This window comes from Chenopodium album, chromosome 6, assembly GCF_948465745.1.
Source record: "Chenopodium album chromosome 6, dcCheAlbu1.1, whole genome shotgun sequence".
NCBI classification, from domain to species: Eukaryota; Viridiplantae; Streptophyta; class Magnoliopsida; order Caryophyllales; family Amaranthaceae; genus Chenopodium; species Chenopodium album.
In genome coordinates this window covers 61,311,714-61,338,442 of record NC_137839.1, presented here as the reverse complement: position 1 = coordinate 61,338,442, position 26,729 = coordinate 61,311,714, and the positions used below count along the sequence as shown (strand labels likewise).

The 26,729-nt window shown below is 34.2% G+C and overlaps 2 protein-coding genes across 2 annotated transcripts; both read right to left on the bottom strand.

The window, feature by feature from the left end:
* Positions 1-4,800: 4,800 nt before the first annotated feature.
* LOC145637025 (uncharacterized) lies at positions 4,801-6,717 on the bottom strand. Its single transcript, XM_081688542.1, has 9 exons — positions 6,565-6,717; positions 6,220-6,481; positions 6,028-6,127; positions 5,809-5,942; positions 5,658-5,736; positions 5,418-5,529; positions 5,221-5,348; positions 5,025-5,088; positions 4,801-4,878 (listed from the first exon to the last, which is right to left on the bottom strand). Exons 1-9 carry the CDS (start codon positions 6,715-6,717, stop codon positions 4,801-4,803), a joined length of 1,110 nt encoding a protein of 369 aa, XP_081544668.1.
* Positions 6,718-11,949: 5,232 nt separating this feature from the next.
* On the bottom strand, positions 11,950-13,022 carry LOC145637024 (ATP-dependent DNA helicase pfh1-like). The gene is made up of 3 exons (XM_081688540.1): positions 12,858-13,022; positions 12,597-12,740; positions 11,950-12,444 (listed from the first exon to the last, which is right to left on the bottom strand). The coding sequence occupies exons 1-3, from the start codon at positions 13,020-13,022 to the stop codon at positions 11,950-11,952; spliced, it is 804 nt and encodes a 267-aa protein (XP_081544666.1).
* Between the last annotated feature and the right edge of the window lie 13,707 nt (positions 13,023-26,729).

Below are 26,729 nucleotides of genomic sequence, written 5' to 3'. Positions count from 1 at the left end.
ATTAAGGAGTGAAATTGGGGAGAAATAATTATGATTTTGGAGGAAATAGATTAGAGAGACTATATAGTTTATAGTACTATGGATCAAATCATGCTTCTCAAATACATATATCTAGCCCTTAAAAATAAAAAATAAATACATATATCGAATATTGTAAACAATATTCAAATAATGCAAAATGTAATTACGATTGGACTTCTGTATTAGGATTTAAAATCAGGCGTATCCGATAATATTTTAGATAAAAAAAAAACCAACATTCAATGTTTAATCTCTGGATGAATTGAATGAATTGAAATTAATACCTTTACAAATTTAGATTTTTGATTGGAATTGAAAGGTTTAGATTCAAATTAACCGATTTTTTTTAAATATATATATATATATATATAATAATCTAACGTTATTTTTAAACTACTTGGATTTAACAACGTAGAAAACCCATTTATCCAACAAACTAAACCGTTTTTAATACTTCATAGAGCATATTTCGAGATGGTAGACTAATGCAATGTTTTTGTAATTTTTTTTGCACTAGGGTAGCACGCGCGCGCTACGCGCGCGATGCTAATTTGAAGTTCGAGGTGTTTTTCTAATTTGAGGTGTGGCAATATGGGCGGTTGTCTATTTAGTTTTGCAAGTATGTTATGAGTTTGAATTGAATTTTATGTAGGAATTTTGAAATGACAAATGTTAATGATCTTTTTGATGGATTTTATAAAATAATTTAGTTTTTACCATATGTTTTTAAATAAAGGTATTAGATTGTATTTCAATTTGCATGTGACTTTGAATGGATAATTTGATTAAAATTGAAATTGTAGTATGTGTAAGGAGATTTTGCATACTTATGAAAGTAAGTAATATGGATTGGTGTTGTGTTTGGATCAAAGCTAGAAAAGTGATTTTGTTGGGCCCATTTTGAAATTGATTGGGCTTGGCTTAGGAAAATGTTTTTGGTGAGTTGATTAATTAGTGGGTGTGGAATCATTTGTCTTTTTTTTTTTTTTTTTTTTTTTTTTTTTTTTTTTTTTGACACAGAAATCATTTGTTATATGTGGAGAAATATTGTAGAGTATTTTAAAAAATACCTTTGTTATGTATAAATAATTTTTCATAGTTGCAAGTAAAAATATTATTATTTAATGAAAGAGTTAGTCAAAGAGTTATGAGCAATGAATACCATTGTTTTAGGTTACAAAGATTAATTAGTGAAAGACTTATGTGTAATTTATATTTTAAGTTGAAACTAATGAGGAATAAACAATTTTTAATGATATTAATTGTGATTTTGACTTTAGTTTGAACTTGGTTGGTGGTAGTGTATGCTTGTTATATATAATGTGTAAAGAAATTGTGGTTTTGTGCATGAATAATTGGTGTGGGATGGCGAGTAAAGGTGGTTGTGGTTTTATAAGGCGTGGATGCAAGCCTTTTGTGCGAGGGTCTCGGGAAAAAGTAGCTGAAACACATGCGTGGTTGAATGATATTTCAGTTGATTAGGAAGGGTTGTACTTTAAATTTGTGTTCTCTAAAGCATATCACTCAGAAGGGATTATTGTATGGTTTTTCCTTTTTAACTCGATTTTGATAGTGATTGTTTATTATAGATTAGTTTTTTTTTTTTGTTAATTAATGTTTGATTGATGCAGAATGTTCCGTTGGACTTTGCTAAAGCACATTTTGGTACATTTCCAAAATCAACGAATGTTGTTATGCAGCTTTATGATACTCAATTTGATGCTCAATTGAAAATTAAGAAATGTGATGAGAAGCTTATTCAGTATTTATCAAGAATGGAGTTGCTGCTGTGATTGATTATTATGATGTACAAATTGATGAAGGGGCGATTGTTAGTTATGACCACGGAAATCCTATAGTGTTTGATGTTACATTACAATTGAGTGCTGATTTTTAATATCTTTGTAACTTTGCAAGAATAAGTTTGATATTATATGAATAAGAGTGCTATTATTAGTCTAATTTGGTATGAAAAATAACAATTTAAACAAGTTTAATGTATCATTTGCTTTATTTGTAATGTTTGATACTATTTCGGTGCAAGTTTTTTTTTAGATATAGGTGATACCAATGCTATTAACCTACAATATATGACTTATATATTTTGCATTTTTATTCAAACTCATAAATTGATTCAAATATGATGGTTTGTTGTTTTAAAATAAAGTTTTATTTAAGGTAAGTTAATTTATAAAATTGACAAAATAAAATTCACTTTGTTTTGTTATATGTAGCTTGATTTTGCTTTTAGTCTTAAAATTAAATCGACTACTTATAATTGTTGGGAAAATTATTACATGATTTTAGCATAGGTAGCTTTTTGTATGTGTCAAAAAAGAAGAAAATTATTTCGGGTTTGTTCTTATGTACGCCTTATATCTAATTTAAAACCGAAGTGTTGTCACGTGGTACGTGCATTGTGAAAAAATAGTGCAATTCTTCTTCTTCTTTGCATGTTATGATAGACATATGAAGTGACATGAAAAAAAATGGCGGTTGATTTGCAATAAAAAGTAGAAACTGATCTTTATTACACATCTCCCAAAACTTCTCTGTTTTTTTATGGGAAGTTGAAGAGTTTCTTTTTCATCCTATTAATTTTCCTATTTATTTAATTACATTGTATCACGAAAATTTTCAGAAACTTTTCTGTTTTTTTTTTATCCTGCATTTTTAGAATTTTTTTTTTTAGAAAAACCTTAGTATCACGAATTCACCATGGCTGGAAATGGCGATGATACTATATTCACAGGGTGGTATCGGAAATTGCTTGAAAAGCGTAAACATAATCTCCGGGGGTTCTGGTAGCGAATGAAGTTAGAACGCAGGCGACGAAGAAGCTTGAGGGGCTGATGGAGCATATCAAAGATGTTGATGCGCAATTAGCAAAGTGCGCTCAGGTTGCGAAAGGGAAGAGAAAGGGTAAGGAACTTGAACCCGGAAGCAATTTTCATACACCAATTGAAGTTGACAGTGAGAGTGATGAAGAGCCAGTGAGTATGAGGAGATTTGTGGGTGTTCAAGGTGAGTCATCGAAAAGCAAGGGAGAATGTAGTGATGCGAAAGTGGTTTTTGGTGTTGGGGTTGAAGGAGGGGAGGCTGATATGGATATTAGCGATGATGAGGGTATAGTGAAGCATGTGATTGATTATACGCTTGCTTTCGAGGCTGAAGTAGCACAAGAGCAACCTGTTATTGGGGTTGAGGATGCTGATGCAGCGCAACAGGAGCAGCAACAGCCGCAAGTGAATCAAGGAAGCGATTTCGAGGAGGAACAAGAAGAGGAGGAAGGGGAAGCTCAGGAGCAGGACGATTCATGGTACGACAATTCAGAGGAGGATAATGGTTATCCGTACCATTACCATTCTCCTGAAGTGTCTCATAGTGATGATGGAGCTTATGGGTTTGATTCTGACTGATTAAGCAAAGAAGGGTTTTGTTTTAAAGTAGATATTAATTGTCTCATAGTGATGATGGAGCTTATGGGTTTGATTCTGACTGATTAAGCAAAGAAGGGTTTTGTTTTAAAGTAGATATTAATGTAGGGTTCAATTTGCTATTTAAAGATTGACTTTATCTATATTTATGTAATATTTTGTTATTTTAGTGTGGAACTTTTAATTAGTTGGGATGATATGATCATGGTCGATGATAAGTATTTTGTTTGGATATTGAAATTCCAATGAATATAAGTATTTTGGTTATATTATAAATGTGAGTTCATTTATTTATTTGTTGTCTAATTGTTTATTTAATGAGTTTGTGTACATTTAACCTACCATTTTTAGGTGTATGTATATGTGCTTGATCACATACAGTGAATGTACATACATTGTGGGTAGTGTTTCAATCAGCTTGAGTATATTGAACATGGTTTTTCTGATGTTCAGATTTAGTTTAGTATGCTGGTCTTTTATGATAGAATTTTGGATCAGGTTATTGAGTTTACATACAAACAATGCTGCTCTTTTATGATAGAAACTTGTGTTTCGGCTGTTGGAAAAAACAAAGTATTAGTCTGGTGATGTTAATCATCAATGTATGATGACTTAATTAAAGAGCTTATGGGCTAATAATCAAGATAATGTTGGAATAGTAAGGATAGCCAAATTAGTTTGCTGTTAAATGGATTTTAAAACCCAAGCAAGAAGTGTGCTAGGTTAGATGGTATAGTGTTAGTGATGATGCTAACATGGGAGTAAATGAGTGATAATGAGGTGCTTTATTTTGTTTCTTGTCATGATAAACAAATAACGCTATATAAGCACATCTATTTCTTTTACCCCTCAAAAGCTATTGTGTATAGAAAGATTTACGTACTTATTACTTTAAGGGACCAAAGTATCATAAGAAAAGGAGCTAAATTGAAATAATAAGCAGTTAAATTAACACAATAAGTTAAAGAACATAGTGCTTCATAAAGAGTCATCAGGTTTTAAATACATGTAATTTCTGAATCCATGCAATGGAGTAAGCAAACAAAAGAGGCATTGTTTGTAGGCCTAACTGTAAACAAATTCAAGCTGTTCTATATGACCAACAACATCAAAAGAAGATATAAGTTCAAAGATAAAGAGACAATGCTTGGCAAATTGCTTGAGTAGTAAATATGGTTAAGGGCAATCAAGAATGCCTCAAATAAGAACACATCCAAAATGATAAGCTGGAGTTATCGCGGATGATGTGTTCTGATTGTAAGCTGTAGATTGGGATAGCAGATTTTCAAGGGCGAGTAACTGATTGGACAACCCATCGCAGCACCCCTGCCCTGTTCAGTGCCTAAGCTGGGTGGATTATGACATGCATTGGTGTGGATTGTAGAGATTCAGCAACTTGATCAAAATCGGTCCAGTCATCCTAAGAACAAAAATAGTGGTGTTATGTCTAGGATAGTGAGGTATATGTTGTAATTTTATTTAAACTTTATGCTAGGATTGAGTGTGGACCTTAATCTTTCTTTCAAAAATTTTAGCCGTTGTTAGATTGAATATTTGTTCACACACTAGACCAAAGGCAGTAAGGCAGAAAGTTCCGGTGTCATCTGCAGCATCAAAGGTAAAGTTGATCCTGCATTTGAAGCATGAATTGATGTTAATTGACATTAGTATTTTGCAAGCTGGTTGTACAGTATTAGAATTGAAAGCGAACCTTTAAGTGGAGCTGCATTTTTTGTCAGGGCAATGAGGGCAAAAGAATGACACATTTGCAGCAACACCACAACACCGTCCACAGTTATCGCACCCAATGTAAGCAATAATATTGGTTAGCTGTGCATCTGGAATTGTGATTGCAAGTGCGTATATTTCTTCTTGGACAGTGTTGTCAACCTAAATGAAGCTTTGTTAGTATACAAGAATAGGTAGGCAGTAGAGAGATATGTGTTTGAATGCGCTCACATTTTTGCCAATGATTTGATCAAGTGTGGTTGGGACCGGTTCAACACCAACAGTCATGAATTCGAGTTGCCTTGCCATGTAATCAGCAATAATGTTTGGATGCGCATGGGCCCTAATGACATATACAAAATAAGACATAGCTGATTAATCACAGAAGCTTAAATTAAGCTTGGTGTAGGTGCAGTACATGTGAGTGTGTATTGGTGTAAATGTTTTTTAGCAATAGAGCTGATAGATTACCAAGCTTTTAAAGCATTAGCTTTTTCACCAGTGGGGTTTGGATCAATTGTTGTGGACATGCTTGATTGTAGTGAAAAACCTGTGGAAATTTGCATAAGAATTCTTGGCTCTTATAGTATCTATACAGTGGCAAAGGGTGAGAAAAGTGTACCTCTGTGGCTAGCAGGTTTCAATGAAGTTAAGCTAACAACCAAGAAAGTAAATGTCCAGTCGTCTTTGATTTTCTCACAGTCAGAAAGAGCTAATTGTCCCCATGCAGAGATGATTAGTGGGCGAGAACCAGTGCTGTAAAAGAAATTGTAAGTCAATATATGTAGGGTGTGATTATATTGAGGGTAGCATTTTGGAGTTTTAAAAGGGTTGTAGTAACCTCTCATCAACTATGATGATGTCTCGCACATCGGCTACTCTGCCTGATTTGTATTCCACTTGCCGGATATCTTCCATGTGGACTACTATTCCAAGCAAATCTATTAGATAATTAAGAAATAGGCAGATTACTTTTAAGAGGTGAATGTGTTTTCAATAGTTATATTTAGTTTAGATAAGGTTGAGAGGATACCAAACCGGTCTGATGGTCCACTTGTCCTTGGTACATCAGCTATAGAGATATATTCATGCAAAACAGGTCCCTCTGTTCGATCAATAGCTTGAATTTTAGTCATTCCTCCGAATGTTAATTTGCATTCTCCTGGGAATGAACTAAACTTTGGGTTAATTGTTCGCACTGGAGCATTAGCTATCTCGTACTTTTTCTTATGTTCAAAGACTTTTTTGAAGTGGTCACATTCATCTCCAAACAAAGTAGCTTTCATGTTGTTACCCTGCATCATGGAAAAGGAGAAGTCATGTATTGGATTGGTAAGATACAAATAACTATGAAATAATCAGAGTGGTTAGTTTGGACCTCCTCATCTTCAAAAACTTCAAAAACCAATTTTTGAAATCTTTTTTTGTTCGGAGGAGCTCGGATAGGAGACTTTTCTTTCACATTGACACGTACTTTGTATGCCTTGCTTATAGGTGACAGTTTGTTCAAAGGCGTGTATTCAGGTTTCATCTATAGCATACAGATGCAATTAGTTTTGTGAGTTGAACTGAAATTAGATAACAACAAATCTGGTATAGTTCTATGCAGTGCTAGTGAACATTACATATCTGCATAACTGTAATATTATATGGTATACATGCATTAATTGTTAAATCAAATAAAATATAAGAAGGAATTTGTAATGATGTGACTTGTAATAATAAATTTTGTTGAGTGCTATGCAGTGCTGAAGCACATAGTAGAGTACTGTATGAGTTCCTAAATATTTATAATTAGTGCATGGTTTTATCCCCTAGACAAAGAAGTGCTACCTAGGTATGTATAAAAGGAAGGCGAGGCTTCCAAATTTTTACAAATCATTTTTGCATTTACCATTCTCATTTCTATCTCTATTTTTTCTATTCAAGGTCAGAGCAATGGCAAGTAAGGGGAAAGATAAGGTGGATCATAGTAGTGGATATGGGATTCCTAAACAGTCTAACTATGAAGCAATGGAGGAACGACTGAGTTCCTTAGAGAAAAAGGTGGAAGATTTAGAGGCTGTGGTATCTCTTTGAGCCTGAAGATAAGCAAGCCAGCCCAAAGGAATAGACACCAAAAGAGGGAACCAGTAACTACAACCCTCAGCCTATTCTTAAGTGCAGTGACATCCATCACCACTCCAGTCCTTCATATTCTCCTGAAAGTGATGCTTCCTATGGTGGTTCTTTTTAAAGGAAAGCTTAAGTTTTAGCAAGGCAATTGTGGTCTAATCTTAGTTGTGTTTCTATGTATTAGGAGGCTTATGTTGTTGTTTTAGTAATAAAAGTGTCTATTACTTCTAGTTGTGTGTAGTTCATTGTTAATTAGTAAGTTGTACTCAATGTTTCTTTCTAGATTGTTGTAAGTGGTGTAGTGTGGTTTTAATGAAAGCTTATATTTCTTGTTATGGTTACTTTCTGTTCATGTTTATTGTGAGCCTTGTTTAGTAAGAACTAAATAATTATTTTATTACGTGGCATTTAATTATAGGAAGTTTGGAGCTGATGAATGCCATATTAAATTAACCTTAATAATAATTATTTTGTGACTTTTTTAGATACTGTTGAAGTATTCCAAAACTCTATATAGAATTTATCATCTGACTATATGTTATAATTTTATTATATGGTGGCTTTGCAGCCAGAAGCACATAAGAATTAGTTTGGGATTTCAGTTTTTCATCTTCACTTCTTTAGTATTATAGCTAACTTAGTATTGTCACATTTGTATTTACTAACTAATCTTTTTGTTATAAAAACAGTCACTTCATTAAAAGCAGAATTCTGGCTATTTGGTTAGATTCTAATTTTTACTATCTATAAGTTGAATTTGTCAATCTGACTTTGTATAAGTTTTATATGTTCCTGATATAATCACATGTCATTTGTATATTCAATATTTTATTTATTAATTATATGCTTACATGTATTGTTGTTGTTTACATGTGAACTAATGACTTATGTTAGATGATTGGAGGTCAAGAAGGATTAGAATTTCCTATATCAAGTACTGCTGTAAGGTAGTTATATGGTATGATACAATGCAAAGCAAGCAAATAGGCCTTTAATAGCAGCATGTTTATATATACATGTATTTAGGTTAACATAAGGGCATATGGAAAGCAACAAAGATAACTTAATTGAATGTAAGTAAATAAATGAGAAGGAATCAAGTTAATGCACAGGTAGATGTTAAGTTCAGAAGAGCATCATTAAAGTACTAACCTTGTTGAAGTGGAATTCCAGGCAGGTATTCACGGCTATAGCAGAGCAAATCAGCAGAGAATAGAAGCAAGTAAATGTTCCCTGGAACTGTAACCAACTTAAATAGCAGATAGGCTATTAACAAGTTAAAGATGAATGATTTGTAAAATTTAGTGGATATTAGAATGGTTTGATATAGTCTATTGTCCATTGAATATGTATTAAGTTCACTTTATCAAGGAATCTGCAATAATAATAGGTATGCAAATAAAAGATGAAGTGATGGAAGTCAATCTTTATTTACTGCTTAAATACTCTAAGTGATAAGAGTATGGTAATTATTTAACATGTGAAAAGGTGCATCTGACTTTAATTGTTTTTTTTTAACTGAAACATGGTAATGTCCAGTGGTTAATAGGTTGTATGTAGTAAAATAAACTAAAGCAGCATGTTCATGTGGATAATAGGGTGATCAGCTAGTGATCTAGTTTAACTATAAAAGAAAAGATGTTATGTAAATATAAAATAGTAGAAGCCTTTTTTAAAAAATCAATTTTGTGGTCCATGTAGAAAACCTAGGATTTAACTATTATTTATTGTTCTTGTATGCTTGATAGGTGCAGCAAGAAAAGAAACATAGGTATAATTATAGCTATCTAGAAAAAAGCATTTTATTTTTAGCTTTTGTGTGACATGGTTTGATAAATCAAGAAAGTTATGTAACTAAGTGTAGGCGTCGTTCAAAGTGCGCCTACGTTAAAGCATGTGGTGAATATGCTTGGCACTCTTAGGAAGTGGGAATTGACATATACGATTAGGGACAAGGAAAGTAGGGAGCCGCCAACAAGTTTTTAAGGAACTTGTAAACCGTTCACGGATCATAAAAGACAACCACGATTAAGGGACAACGATAGGCAACAACGATTGACCCGTGAAGGTTACACCCCATTCATAATCCATGAGATTACTAACTCCATATGATTCGTAACCACGAAAGGAGGATCGAGGAAGATGGTATGAAGTGAGTCATGGAGTCACATTCGCCCGTATTGGCCTCTACTCGATTCTTATAGTGAAAAGTGATTCCTGCGATCTCAAAGGCATACAAACAAAAATTCAATTTGCTCCAAACTATTATTATGCTAAATTGGTTTAATATTAATGCAACACATTACTCTAAATATTGTGATCACTTGATTAAACAACAAGATTAAAAAGGATCCTAAACCGGTCGTCCAAATTATCTTATTAGGCGTGATTTTCAATTACATATTCCCTTTAAACATGCAATATGGTGATCATAAAAATAATAGAATTACCATTAATATTGGAAGCAATCTAACCATAATAAAGTTATTCAAATCAAATAATAATAATAACCCTAATCATGATACTAGCAATATAAAATAATAAGAGTAATTAAGTGAATTAATTACTCACGTTTCGCGTTTCCTTGAATTGCTACATCATGAATAAACTGATAGTAACTTCAATAAAAAATATAAAGCAAATGAAAAATAAATTAAATAAAGGTAGATTTGATTTGGCCCAAACCCTCAGTTAATTATACCTTTCACGCCTTGGTTTAAGTATAAAACTTTGGGCATTGTATGGACTCCTTGGAGTGCTTAAGGAAGAAATGATAGAATAGGGAGGCTAGTGTTTAGGATAAAGAGGGAGAAAAGAATTATTTAATGATCAAACTTGTTGATGATTGAAAAAGGGGTGATATGACCTCTATTTATAGAGAAAAAATAAGGGTCGAAAAAACAAGATAAGATCGAGTTCGAATCGGATTAAAACTCTTGCGATAGACAGCAGTTTTTGCGGTTATTGTTTTTATCATATCTTTTGATCCAGAAATAGAAATAAGATAAATAAGATATCGTTGGAAAGATCTTGAAGTCTAATTTCTAACCCAATTAAAATCAAATTAAAATATTTTGTATAACAAAAGATATAGCCGAAATAGTGAGACGGTGTCAGTTTTGGATAGAGTTTGACATTTTATTCATATCTTTTCCGTTATAGCTCGGAATTGATATTATAATATATCATTGGAAAGATAATTTCAAGGGCTATCCAATCATATAAAATTCAGATAAAAAATAAGAGGCACGAAATTCATATCTGTCTATCTTTGAACGTCTTTCAATTCGGATAGAATTAGGACTTTAAAAAAAAGGAGTATTATTCAATTTCAAACTCTTTAATCTTATCTTTTCAAAAATGAATAATTAAGATCTTTTAGAAACTTATAGAAGCTACCAATTAATCCTAATTGGTTTAGGAACGGGATTAAATAATTTGGACCCTCCACATGATCATTGGGTCGTAGGTAAGGTGGGATTAAGTTCGGTTTGGGCTCAGTTTAATATTTTGGGCATAACTTATTCGTTATAACTCAGATTTGGGCTTATAATATATCGTTGAAAAATCTTTTAAAGCCCCATACAACTATTCAATCATTGGACCCAGATTATGGACCAAAATAAACTGGATGAAACATTTTTATAAAAAGGACACGAAATGAATGATATTAAAGGACACGAAATGAATTATTTTGGGTTTAAAGGCACGAAAAGAGGAAAATAAGTTATGGTTTGGGGAAATGGGATAGGAATTGGGTTGTTTTATGAAATGGAAATATGGATTTAAGCACTCTAAAAATTAAATACTCAACCCGACCAATAATGGCGGTGAAAGGTTGTTCATCATCGGGTTTGGTTTTGGGGAGACATTTTTAGGTGTCTACACTTAGTAAGAATGACTTGAAGCAATGTATTGTTTAGTAGGTAATAAGGTGATTTTGTTTAGTTAATAAACGTTTTTTGGTGTTGGGGATAATAAAATGAAGGGGTATTATATATAATAGTCAAATAAGAATGATAAAGATTGCTTTTCAAGAAATCAAAATTTGTGAGCTATCTCAGGTATTACAGTAAAACATTGAAATTAGAAAGCTTATGATACTGATGCTATAATATTTTTTTCCCTTTTGTAATTTCATGAAATATACATGCTCACCTTAATATGTTAATAAGATGGCCATATGTATTACTGTATGAATATCACTCCAACAATTTGCTAAATTATTTATTTATTTAAAGCGGGTATGTTGTACCATGCTTTGTTAGTCAAGTAAATATGTTAAGCAGTAATTTGTAATAAGATGCAGATTACATGTAAGGCAAAAATGTGCAAGCAATGTTGCAACACCTTGAGAAGTAGCATTTAAATTAACAGGACACCAAGTGTTAAAAAGCATTGCAACCCATTTTAATGATGTATGTTTTACATATAATTGTAGAATAGATATTACAAAAAACTAATGTATACCAAAATGATGCTCCAAGGATTTAAAATAGTCAAATGGTCATTTTCAATAGTTAGAGGGAAAAAGTGGCATTGGTCCTGCATATTAGGATAATAAAAATGTAATTAGTAGAAAGAGAAAGGAGTTTGTTTCAATGAATAGGTATAGAAGCAGTATTAGAAATACCTGTATCATATTGTATCATGTTATACCAGATAGTTGCAAGACATCATAAGCTACTATGTTCTTCGGAACTGGTGTGCTGTAAATTTCAGCAGGCCGGGGTGTGATTACAGTCACCTTGTCTGACTTTTTGGCTCTTGATAATGCAACATACAATTGACCATGTGAAAAGCATGGTTGTGGGAGGTAAACCATAACCTGGCTTAATGTTTGTCCTTGAGATTTGTTGATATTCATTGCAAAACTGAGCTTTAGAGGAAATTGTATTCCCTTAAACTGAATCGGATATTTTGTTGATGATGGAGGGCGGAGGTTAACACGATGGATGAATACAAGTTCTCCTTGACGATCGCCAGTGGCTATAGCACAAACAAAAACGTTTCTTCTAAAGTACTTGCATATGAGACGTGTGTCATTGCATAGGCCATCAGCTGGATCAACATTCCTAAGCAAGATCACTAGACTGTTAACTTTTAGAATAAGTTCGTGTGGTGTCATACCACCCGGGGCAAGCTGGTTCAAGAATTCAATTGGGTAAATTGCACAGTTATCATCTAGGATACTGTCAAAAATTTTATAAATAACTGCTTCTCTTGGGAATTTGTCAATAAGATAATTGTTGATAGAGTCTACTACATCATTTAATGGTGTGATCTGAGGATTGCCCTTTCTGTGAAAATATCTGGTGAAAAGGTTGGATGTTGCAATTCAGGAAATGCAGTAGTAGCTAGAAAACAGATAGGTTCCTCGGCTTGTTGATAATAGCTCAAAATGTGAGGAGGTACCTCCACATAAGCATTTTCAGATGACTAAAGTTGACGATCGCCCAAACTTAGCAGAAATGATGCATATGGGAGATCTGCTTTAGCTCTAATGTTTTTAGTCAGGTGTAGCTTTTGTAACCAAGGCCAAATATGTGAATTAACAAGGCTTGTTGCTACAGCTTCTCTTTGAGTCTTGTGAGGAACAACTGGTAAAACCTGCCTAAAATCTCCCTCAAAGACTATAACTTTAGCGCCAAATGGTTGATCTGGATCACAGAGATCACGAAGTAGGAGTTCAACAGATTCAATGTTTTCCTTTCGTGCCATTGAAGCTTCATCCCAGATAATCAGTGTTGTTTCTCAAGAGATGCTTCTTAATCAAGAGGAATTTTAAACCGCGAGTGTGCTGTCCTGCTAGAAGGTATTTTTGCTGCAGCTATTCCTGATGTTGCCGTTGGAAGCACAATCTTCCCTTCCAAGCGCACTTATGCATATAGAGCATTGTACAAAAAGGTCTTCCCAGTCCCTCCAGGGCCATCAACAAAGAAACAACTAGGCTTCTCTGCTTGAACATGAGAAATAATTTTGTCAAAGGCAATTTGCTGAGCGGAATTGAGTTTTCCTCTACAAATAATTGATTCTTGGGGAATAGGTGCATCCAAAGCATCAATAATATCCTTTGTTCTGTGTAGTTCTGCTGGCATCTCTTCTTGTAGATGTTCAAGCTGAAAATGAGCCAATGATTTGCCCATAGACTCTAAGTGTCTCTCAATTGACTGTATTGTTAGTAACCTAACTTGGTTTACATTTTGTGGAAAGGTATGCCTAAAGTCATCAGATAAATCATTATAGAAGTGCTGCCATAGTGTATGTGGATTGCTCGGAGTACAGAAAACTAACACAGCTGTAAATAACCGACGTAAGGCTAATGGCATATGAATTTCTGCAGCTTCAGCCAACCATGAATAAACAACATTGTCATCCTCAAAGAGCCCTCTTTTAATAGTTGTTTCATGAAAAGTGGCACATAGCACCCCATTCACAGTCCTGAGGTCAGAAAATGATTTAGGACTGCGTATGTTACTAAGAAGCAGCCGTAAAAAAAAAGCGTTTTCCCTCTGCAGGTGTAACACATGCCAGCCGACCTATGACTAGTTTCTTGTTTTTTCTTTGAAACCATGCCTTTGCAGTGGCATCCCACTGTTATGATCAATGAATTCGCTGTAGAGATATCCTATACCTTGAGGTGAGGCTGCATTTGATTTGAAGAATTCCGTTAGTTGAGTTCTGGATCTTTGTTCATTTAACACTGCAGAATCTAGCTGCTCATGACTCCTTAGCTGAAGTGTTTACATGTTTTCCAAGTGCACTGCAAGGTGCTGCACAGGAGGGTGCATCTCAAATAAATCAAAGCCAAAAATCCTCCAAGCTGCCTCGCATAGTGAAACCCATCGACCAGACTAGAACCTTTCAATTTCATCTATGGGCTAATTTTCTTCACCAACAACATTAAAAGATAATCTGTCATGCCCTTTATAAACATATTTGTATAAGTATTTCACAGCTTGAATAGATGAGCAAACTTCTACATTGAGGTGACAGTCAAACAAATGCGGAAAGGTACGGGTTGTATGGAATAACCCAACGGTTATCAAGGTTCGAACCTCGAATTCGGACACTTTCTCCTGTATCTCGTCTTCTATACATTGGATATCCATCATCATGGTTTGTTGTTTCTTGTAAGAACTGTTTAGGGTAGCCATATTTACATGAGACAGAGCTATTATTTTTGGTAACCATACATGCACATTCAGGATTTGCTACTCCACAAGGGCCATGCATCATATGGCGAACTATTATTTTCCGTAGGTCTGGGGAGCTGTGGGGTGGTAGCTCAGCAGATACAAAGCGATCAAAATCCGAAGACGTTTTCAATTTGTAATTAGGCTTTAGGATAATAAGGAAATGTGCATGAGGAAGACCTCTTTTTTGGAATTCGATGACATATATCATAGCAGCCACTTTCCCAAAGATATGCTTCTTCATGATTTGTTTTTTTAGACAGATTAAATTTGATCGAAATATACGAGCAACAATATCTGGCCGATTTTGAGCTGCTTCTCCAGGAGCTAGCTCTGCCTTGATCTCTGGCCAGTTTGCATTACAAGTGATTGTGAGAAACAAATCAGGCTTGCCAAAGCATTGAACTAAAGCCATGGCATTCAAGTACCGCCGCTTCATGTCTCGTGGGCCACCGATATGCACTGTCAAAGACGTAATGGGGTCTGTTTGCTACTGTCCTTCACTGTTGTTCTTGGCCAAACCCTGATCCAGCCACAATCACCATGTGGGAATAAGAGTGGATACTGCAAAGGATCATAGAATCCATAATTATGGTATATGCGATGAGACTGTGTTGACTTTCCTCTGACGGTGATGTATGGGCCGTTGGACTCGCTTGATGAAGTATTGTCAGGCCAAATCGCAGCCACCTCATCTGTTGTGGGTGCATTATAAACTCGTTGGTATATAACGCTACATTTATTGATAGTAATTTGTGTATCTTCTTGAATGTCAATTTCTTTTAATGATCTGAAAAAGCGAGCATAAGGATTCTGAGTAGTTACCTCCATAAGTATGTCTATAATATCTTGCCTGACTTGTTTAAAGCAATCTGTTCTAGCAGTTGATTCAAAATGGCCATCATAAAAATAGAGTTGTAAATATCTAGGGCCTTGTTCATCAGGGATTAAAGCAGGCGAGTTATTGTAGATTTGTCCATGCAATTTAAAAACATATATTCCTTTATGTATGCTGCCATCATATTTGCCACCTAATGAGCTAAATGCAAATAAGTTGTTATATAATCGAATGTATTATCTAAAGTGTAATGCATCTTCCTCATTAGATGTTAAAATTCTATATAGTGCAGGGGGATATTCATTAGTGGCTAGTTTAACAGATACATTTCCACAGCAGAAATGGAGTGATTCATGCTCGAATTTTTTTGCACTGCAGTGTGGACAAATGGAAGGGGATTTCAGTTTCAAAGGTGTAGTAGGCAATTTTAAGCCAACTACAGCAGCCGGAGGTTCTATTATTAAACCAAGGATGCCAGCCTAATTCATCAGCATGTTATATTGCACAAAATAAGTACAATAAAATAGTAAAAATATGTGAAGAAAAACTTACTGGTCTTTTTTACTGTATCCTGTTTGACCACCTTTTTTTGAGAAGATACAATAGTTATTTCTGTGACATGAAAATTACATGTTCAGGTATAGTAGAATTAAATATAATTTGGTAACTAAATAGGTCTAATGTAATCAGGTATGACATAGTGATTAACTCAACCGGTCTCATATAATTGAGCAGGTTTTTTCTTTTAATGCTTCTATAAAAGCTGTGGTTAGAAAGGGAGCATTTATTAATCTACAAGTCTTACACATTGTATATTACCTACAATATATTAGGCTTGTTTAGCTCAACTTCATTTTGCTGCATCTATTTTTTTTTTTTTTTATATATGAAATTTTCATTATATCCTTTTCCATTGTTAGTTTACAATTGATCATGGCAGAAAATGAGAACATGTTTCCTAACCATTTTTCTGTGTCTTAGAAACGTAACATGCAATCTAAGCTGCAGTAACTTCAACTTAGAGAAGCTAATTTACAAGGCTAATTAGCATATGCAAGAGCAATTCATTTTGATGTGGGAAAGAGAATTGTGAAGATAGAAAAGGAGTTGGCTGAAGTGTCCATTGAAATTGAAGAAATGCAAATCTGTAATGAAGGGAAAAAAAACTAAGAAGAATAATGAAGATATACCTGATGATAGTGTAGCCATGATATCTAATGTTGCTAAGGATCAGGCGGCACTCAAGCACAATGAGGATGCTGAGAAGATTAAAAGTGAAAAGGGCAAAGACAATGTGATCTCAGATAACACCTACTGGTTTTGGTGATAGGTTAAGGTGCTTTAAATGGTTAGGCTGCTAGCTAACAACATGTAAATGGCTACATTTATTGTAAAACTAAATCTCTCAAACTTATGGAATGCAAATCTATTTTTATGCAATTAGTTTACTATTTCAGTGACAAATATACATGGCCTTTAATCTGCTTTCAAATGAAAAACAAAAAACTTAAAAGAACAAGGCTTGATTAAAGAAAGGCTTACTTTTGTTTTTTGCCTTTGTTTTTTTCAATCCCTGGTTTCTGCTACTACCCTGTGCACTTGTTTTGCCTATTTCTCTGTATAGCCAAAGGAAAAACAGCACAATGCCAATATCAGCAGAAATACATAAACATAGCAAGGCATGTGTTCCCGTGGAAAACAAAAAGTAAAAGCACCTCACTGATACAGGTGCTTGTTCCATAGCTGCAATTGTTCGCTTGCGCTTGCTAGACCTTGAATTCTCAGGAAGTTTCCTATATAACATACACCGGTCTGAGGGAGTGCTACTAATATCCGTTCGTACAGCCTGTGCTATGTTGGGTGCACCTAAATCAGCAACCAAAAGTTATGGACCTGTAAATGAAAAGTGTGCCATTCAAATGCAAGGCTAAATAATCCAACCTAGAATGAACTTAGTACCCATGTTATTCAAACAGATGCAGCTTGCATAGCTGTTTTAGTTTGTTTCGCTTCTAACTTCAGTCAGTGAATTTTGTTGAAATAATCTGCATTAAAATTAAAATATATACAACTATGCTTACTATTAAATTGTGCTGCTGAATTTTCAACCACTGTGTTGGTAGCATTCTTTGTATAAGCGATTTCTGGCTCAATGTGTGCAACCTCTTGTTGCTGATGTGTGGCAGAACTTGCCTCATCCAGCTCCCTATATGTAATGATAGGAAATTGTTTTTTAAAAAAAGTAATAAGAAAAACACATCAATCAAAAGCTATTCTGGACATGTGATAAGAATAATAGGCTAACACCTCATAAGAGCAGGGGTTTGAGACATAGCTTGTATCGCCTGTAAACGTTTGCTAACCCGAGTCTTCTGCAGAGTTTTTTTTTGGAAGTAAAGCACGATCTATATACTAACAAAGTAATTTTTTTAAAACAAACTGAAGATAACTGTAGCTTTATGATAAGGGCTAATTTATAAGTTGTTGCAAATAGCATAGTGAACAAATATAATGGGCAAAGGAACTCATATGTACGCATGGTAGTAATATAAATTGGCTAATGACAGCAAAGAAGTTGCAAATAGGCGTTGTAGAAAGCCTTTTGATAAACGGAACAGTGTTACAGTACAATGCATTAGCAGCTAGTATAACCTGCCAAGGGAAAATTGGACAATGATCAAATTGCAACAAATTAATGGCTAACCATGTTGTGCATATAAGAAAGCACACTTAAAAATACAGGCAATACTTTTCGTAGAAAATGGGCAATGGCAAGAAAACAGTACTTCATTAATTAAAGCTCAAAAGGCTGGAATACGTTATATTCTGGGAAAACACCCAGCATGTCTTGCCAATGGCAGTAACACATAAAGCAGTACAAAATAAATTGGAATACAAGTAGTACAATAAGCTAATATGCCATATCTAAGGCCCAACACAAACACAAGGAACTAAACATTTAAGCCAGCAAAACAAGTTCCTATGCGACTTCACTCTGACCACTAATCAAACTTCCTTTGCTTAAACAAGTTGTCCAACTCAGGGGGTACTGAAAATGGCTTTTGACTGAGGCGATCGCCAAAAGATGGCCTAGCTCTTGCCTTGTGAGGTGGAGGTGGAGGAAGAGTAGGTGTTAGAATCCTATGCGCAACAGACTTAGGTGTTATGCATCCATCTTCACCTAAAAAAGGAGCTAAGTGCAAAGCACCTTGAATCCCCAGCACATGTTCTTTAGCTGCTAAGTAGCTTTCCCTAGCTAAGGAACACTTAATGCCAGCATAAACCCCATTGCCATAGTTCAAATCCACTATGTCAAGATTGTATGCAGTGCGGAGAAAATCCACGGCCCTCTTAGCAGCTTCTTGCTTGGTAGCCTTGCAATCAGCATGGACAGCACTAAAAATGCATTCCATTCCAGTAGCAATTGAAGGAGCATAAATTGTAAGCCAGGAAATAAATTTAGCTGGTCCGAGCTTGAAAGTGTCAACTGCTGAAACACGTGCTTTAGTCTCTACAGTTAGAGTGCGCAGAACATCCATGTAATCAATGCACACATATTTCTTGCAACGCTTTTGGTTTGGCACATCTGGCCACTTGACTGGCACTTTCCCTGCCTCCCTTTCCATTGACTCAAGTTCAATGCGTTTAATCTGATACAGAAATTCACAGCGCCGGAGCTTCTTAATTTTCTTAGAAGTCAAGTCCTCAACTTGAATATTGTATTCCATCCTAAGGGAACGAACAACATTTTCAGCAGCTCTCTCACGCAATTCTCCAACTTTCTTAGCTGGACCACCTTCATACACATAGAAGCCCAAACTTGGGTCAGTCTCCAGGACAAGTTTCACAGCATTTTTTCACGTGTCAACCAAGTAGTAAGCCGGTTGAGGGATTTTCAGATACTCAACAACTTGCTGAAGAAGGCAGGAAAAAGAAATAGAGACTTTTCGAGTTTCAGGCCCAGCCACCTGTGTGCATACCCATAACATAAGAAAGGTGCTTATGTAGCTAACACTGGCTTAAGGGCATCTAATCGCTTGAACTACAGGTGTAAGGAAGTGAAACATATGTTGTGGGAAGACACAGACAAATGCTAGACTAAATCTATGGCACACGATAAAGCTATCTAAATAGCACATGCAATTACATCACAAATGAATAACAGCGTTGGTTATTAAGGCATGCAACACATAATCTTCAAATGTAACTATGCATCTAACAGAACACACCTCATCTAAAATGACAAAGTAGCCACCTTATATTAACAAATGTAAGCAGCTTACTAAGGCAGGCAACACATAATATACAAAACAGCAAATCAACATAGTTGACCCTTTAAAAGGTCAGCCAAGTATACTATACAAAATAATCAAACCAACCTACTAAGGCATGTAACACATGATATAGATAACACAACAAAGTCACTAAATACTAACTAAAAGAAACCAAACCAACACAGAACAGAAACAGCAATGCAACATAGTTGAAAATAATGAACTACTTACAACAGAGTTTGCACCTCCACCCATTGCAAGCTCATAACTCTGCATAGAAATGACAAAAACCAAAATAAATATTCAATACCTTCACCCAAAACTGATCCCTTTATTGCAATCACATTTGTATGATTTATTAGTAGCAAAAAGATCAAAACCAAAGCTTAAGCTAGCCCATGTAACCAATTCTAGATTTCATACTAACTCTAAACCAAACAAGACTTTAAAAGAGAGTATAAACAAAAAAAAAATATCAGATTAATTAGCCAACCTTTAACAACACAAATGTAACTAAATCTTTACTTCATAATTGATATAGACTACATTTAAGAGTAACTGTTGTTGAGCAAATCACACCAAGTTTGTTAAGCCACCAATATGGTAAAATGTTGTCTGTACATAAGCCATTTAATCTAAACAAAAAGAAATTTAACCATGCCAAGTACAGTTAAAGAATGTCATCAATTTGTGAAGTCAAAGAATGTCATGATTCTGAAGAAATCCTTGAAGCAAGTTCATATATGTTCTGTGTTCATGGTTAGTAATATTAAAGGATAGTTTTCCAGAGTTGTGTTGTTGTTACTATAGCAAAGATACTTATATCCAAATTCACTTTACCTCTAATGTAACCTCCATAGGACTGTGATGTGGTATGCGTTTTTTTTTCAATGAGGAAGACTAGATGGACTGGCCTGTATTTATGTAAACACAAAACAGTAGAAGACATAGCAAGTGCAAACAAACGAAGCTAAACACAGCAGGTAATTCAATGAGCCCTGTAAGTGCTTTAATAAAATCAATCTAATTACAAACCCAAAGAGTCTATTCTTATCAGTAAAGCTATCAATAAGCACATGGTATAGAAGAGGAAACGTTTACATATTACTATGAAAAGTGATAGACCAATAGGTAATTAGGTTCATCATCCAAAATCCACTGGGTAAAGGACTGAGGTGCAAGCAGTATAAAGTAAGCAACTGTAAAAACTAAAAAGGTGTGTGAAAAGCCCAAGGCAAAAATAAAGCACAGTAATTATGACACCCAAAATAAAATGAATTAGCACTTAACAACTCTATACAATCTAATTAATCCTACTTCCCAAAACTTGAGCAGAAGCTCAAAGAAGAGAAACACTCTTACACAGCATGCAAAACAATAGGCCTACGAATAATTAAGCGGATCATCATAAGAAAAAACAAACAATTTAGTCCTCCCAAATCAATGCTTCCAATGATTGAATTGCTGAAAATCCCACAAAGGTGCATAAGCTAATTAACTAAACAAACAAATCACTAAAATTACTTGCCTCCTTTTAATGTACTAATCACTAACATCGGACATAATAATCAGCTAAAATGTGCAATACTAATTTCTAAGGCCGAACTGAATAATACCTTAGAAGTGAGGACCAACAAAAGCACCATGAACATCTACTTAATGCATCTGCAATCAGAAACAATGGAGAATTAGCCTTAAATTCATGCAAATTGCAAATTAATGCATATGCAATCAGAACTAATGGGAAATGAGCCTTTAATTCGTGCAAATCGCAAAGCAGACTTTAATTCCTACATGTTCACCTTCTTAATTGCGATGCATAATTGCCCAGACATTAAGCAAAGATGAGTGCTTTAATTCCCCACTTTGTCATATTCATACACGTGGTCACCCACTCCTACACGTGGTCAATGATATGCCAATGATGCACATGGATTTTTTTAGGGTAAATCAGGAACACCACTGTAGATAAGGAATTCCAAGAACAAATACAGGGGTAATTTAGTCGGAACACTGTTCATAAGGAGTCCCATTTTTTTAAATGTCTTGGTGCTTTTATAGGTTAAGGATTTTTTTTAAAAAAAGGTCATTTAGCTCAAAAAATATAGTTATACAATCTATACTTTATTATTATTATTATTATTTAGAATTTAAAAACATAAATCTAGTTGGGGTGAAAATTGTATACCTACATATAATACGTGCATTGCACGAGCCAAAAGGCAGTTATTTTAGAACTCAAAGGCAAGGAGTTCTAATCCTCCATGTGTCACTTTCTTTTCCTTATTTAGCCACATCATCAAAACTTTCCACCCTATTGACAAGCGTCACTTAAGCAATTATATGTCAGTGTGATAACAATAACATTTTTTACCACTAACAATTCATTAATCATAAATTTAAATTACCTTGATTTACGCTAAATAATCAACGGTCTTAATGAATGACCCAAAATATAGTTGTAATTGACATTGTTCATAATCATAGATGGAGTAGTCAATTATTTAATCTCATACTCCGTACTAATTAAGATTTTAACTATGTAGTAGCTAATTTTTAATTATTTTCATACTAATTAATAAGTTTGTAACTAACCAAGAATAAATCTGAAAATATATTCAACTTTTCACCTTCATACGGAGTACTATGATTCTTGGGGGTTTTTTTTTATACGTATCGCCAATAACATCACTAATTCCAATCTCAATTAATTATTTCATTACTGTCACTAAACCCTTTTATATAAATCTTCCATTTCTATCGAATATTTCATTATTAATCACCCCTATATAGAATATGTTAGCCTCCACTATTAGGAGAGAGAGAGAGCATCAAGAGAACTATTAATATACTTTGTAGTATTTTGTGTGTGTGTTGTTATACATGGAGAGGAAGATTGCGTAGAGAACAATAAAAAGAGGGTCTAAACAATGCAAGAGTGAAAAGGTCAACAATTATCATCCATATACATCATGATGAGCAAGGGTATAGTAGTATGATATAATTGTTGTAAGGTGCAACTTTTAACCTCTTATTAAGAGTGAAGGACGGGGCCAACTATTGGCTTAACTTAATTTCATGGATCCAAAACAAATACTATATATCTCATCTCATTCTATAGTTCAACAATTCGCTTAATTCATTTTTACATAACACATGTAATGAAATGACTCGGGACAATGCCCGAGCCACCAATCAACTAGTTTTAATACAAATTGCAGATTGATGCACTCCTCCAAAATTAAATTCAAATTCAACTGGATTGAATTTTTTTGGGAAAGTGGACTTTATTTTTTCAAATCTCATTTTATTTTGAATCAATTTGAATTTGGTTCAAATCCAAAGTGAACAGAGTTAACATACACAATGTAAGGTACTAAAGTTTCACAAAAAGTTGCTAATGAGGTACCGTTGTTTGAGAAATTGCAAATAAGGTACTTGAACAAGTTACCTCGCAAATTAACCTTGCACAATTGGTAAAAGTTAGCAAAAAAAAAAAAAAAAAGGAAATTACAATTGTCTGTTACAATTACTGAGTTTGGCTAATTATATTTCCAAATATGTCTGTTATGCAGTAGCTACATTGCTTAGGGGTGAGCATGAATAAGATATCCGATTAGAAACTGGGTTTCGGTTCAGATATTTGTATCCAAAAATTCCTATATTTGATTTTTGCATCCGATCCGAAAATTCCTGTATTTGATATCGACATTCGATCCGAAAATTCCTATACCTGATATTTGACCATAGAATTGTGTCAAAAAAACCATAAGCTAAGCGGTTTTAGAAGAGGTTTCCACCGTAAAAATAACCAACGGTCACCCAAGCAGTACCCCTTTTGCAACTTCTCAAACATCGATATCTAATTTGCAACTTTTGTGAAACTTCAATACCCTCTATTTATGTTAACTCAAAGTGAACACCAAAAAAGCCCTTATATCGAATAGAAGTACCAAATGCAATATAAAATAACCTAAAAGCAGGTTTTATAAAATGACAATTAAACTCGCTAAGGACTATACTACCCTTTTATAAACCAACTTAATTTAATTTTCATTTTTCAAACATTAAAGTCCCTTTAGCTTCCCCATTGCTTGATTCTTATCACATACAGAGTACTCATGAGTTTGATAACGCCGATCGGAAGATCAAAGATGTTGAATAAAAGCAATGAAAATCCAGGAAATATTTTCTTTGTGTTTTGGATTTTTGAGGTTGGAATTGTTAATTAATGAATGAGTATGACGTTATGCAAGGTCTTTATCAATGCAATATTATGAAGTTGAATATCTTAAAAATTATCAACCATAATGTGTTACTGCCATTATAATCTGAAAGTTTATAGGCACTAAAGGGCCTTGAAAATTCATGCCGGTAGGCAATGAAGAGGCCTGAAAACCATAGCCGGTAGTAAGAGGAAGGCCCCTGAAATTTTTTACGGTAGTTCATTTAAAGTCCCGGAATGGTTTAGTGGTAGGATATCTATGACATCTAAAATTTAATATGGAGGGCAGGTTCAATTGTTGAATCATCGTGTAATTGTCAACCTTGATAGTACAAAAATATCATAATAAGGTTCATCATCATCCATTTAATCGTGGATGAATGCTTAAACATTAAAACTTATGAGATATGATTTACAAGTTAAATGATATGGAATGTGATTAAATAGTTATTAAGGTAAAAGGTAGCAGCAGGTTAAAACAAGGGTAATTTTTTATTTTGACTAGAGAAAAGAAGGGTAATATTGGAAGTATAAAATTTGTTGTAAATTATAATATCCTGCATTTAAGTAAATTTATACCTAGCAAACAGGTCATACGGGTCGGGTTTATTCAGGTCGGGTCAAGTTCGGGTCAGCAAATGTTCGGGTCGATTCGAGTTCCGGGTCAAATTCATGTCAAGTTCGGGCCTGGTCAAGTTCGGGTCGTGTCTGTTCGGGTCAGGTCAATTCGGGTCGGGTCAATTTTTAGGATCAATTTCGGGTCGAGTCACTTCGGATCGGGTCTATTTGGGTCAAGTTTAATTTGTGTCGGGTCACCAAAATAAATTCACTTAAAAAAATAGTTGGAAAAATAAAGTAAAGTTAAAAAAAATAAACAAATCGTGAGTACCTATTACTTAGGAACAAAGTATCGTCAGACGGAGAAGATAAATAGCAACATGTGATCGTCAACTTCTTGCGATGAACAAATTTCCACCTTGTGACAAGTTGGCCTGGTGGTGGTTACGAAGAAGGAGAGGAGCGAGGTTATCCATGGTGGAAGAGAGAGAAAGTTTAATTGATTGAAATTCTCGAATTTTTCAAAAAATGCCAGAAAATCGAATAGGAGCTTTTTTATGTGATGTACTACGTATAATTGTTGAAATTGATTGTCTCATATGATTGTATGTTGATTTGTGAGCATTTTGATAGCAAATACATGTATTTTGGTTGAGAAATGACAAGTTATGTTATATCCATGACCTTAGTACGAGATCTTCAATGGAGATTCTGCCATTGTTATACATATTACGGAGTATCAAACAAAATATTCATATCATCAAACAAGTTATGCACATCCTCCATTGGCTTGATGATATCCTCTATTAGCTATATGATATTAGTGTTGGATGATATCCTCTGTTGGCTATATGATATTATTTATGATTGTGCCTATGAATCCTTTTTTGGCTAGATGATATCATCTATTATTGTCTATATATGATATCATTAGGGGTGAACATGGTTTGGTTTGGTGCGGTTCGTCCAAACCAAACCACAAAATACTGTTTGATAAATTTTTCAAACCAAACCAAACCATATTAGTATTGAAACCAAACCAAACCAAACCGTAATAATACGGTTTGGTGCGGTTTGGTTTGCGGTTTATGATGAGATGATATTTTTTTCTCAAAAATTGTCAAATAATATTTCATTAATTTATAATAAAGTTTAAATAAGTAGCCCAAACGGATTAAATTGTACTACAAAGTTACAATAAAAATAACAATCAACTAATCAAGTGCTAATACATAATAAAAATAATACATAACAATAAAAATAAATCATATGGAGTACTACAAAGTTATATAGTCAATCCCAAAGTTATACAAAGTTAATATTTATTCTATAATTTTTTTTAATATATAATAAATAATTTTTTTATTTAAAAATGATATAAATTTTAAAATACGGTTTATTGGTTTACGGTTTGGTTTGGTTCATAATTTTTGCAAAACCAAACCAAACCATAAACCATATTTACAAAAAAACAAGACCAAACCGTAATTTTATGAACCGTAAACCAAATCAAACCGCTAAAATACGGTTTGGTCTGGTTTGGTTACGGTCCAGACCAAACTGTGTACAACCCTAGATATCATATATCCAGCCAATAGAGGATATCATCTAGCTAGTAGAAATATCATCCAACAAATAAAATGATATCATCATATAGCCAATAAATGATATCATTCAGCCAATAGAGGATATCCTCCAGCTAATAAAGGATATCATCTAGCCATTGAAAATATCTTCCAGCCAAGAAAAGATATCATCCAGTTAGTAGAGGATATCATCAAACCAATAGAGGATATCATCCAGTCAGTAGAAATATCATCCAGCCAATAAAGGATATCATATAGCCAATAAAGGATATCATCCAGTTGAAGATATCACCCATCTAATAGAGGATATCATCGCACCAATTGAGGATATCAAAATCTGCATTTTGTCAGTCTGGACTGACGAAATGTGAAAGAAGCCCTAAACTAAGTAATTCACCATTTCACGGTGAGGGTTTAAACTAATAGAGGATATCATCCCACCAATTGAGGATATCAAAAGCTCGTTTATTGTAAAAGCTCGTTTATTATTAAGCTCGTTCATGAATCACTCATTTATCAACTCGTTTGCTAAACAAGCTGTTCATGAACCATTCGTGAACATACATTGTACTAAATGAGCCGAGCTTCAACAAATTTTTGAGCTCGCTTGAAAGCTCGAGATCGTGCTCGGACTCGCCTAAGTTAAACGAACTGAACATGAACAAGGTAGTAATCGTCTCGGCTTGGCTTATTTACACCCCTAATTTCACCCTATTCACTTTAGGATTCGGGTCGAGTCGATAGAGTCAAT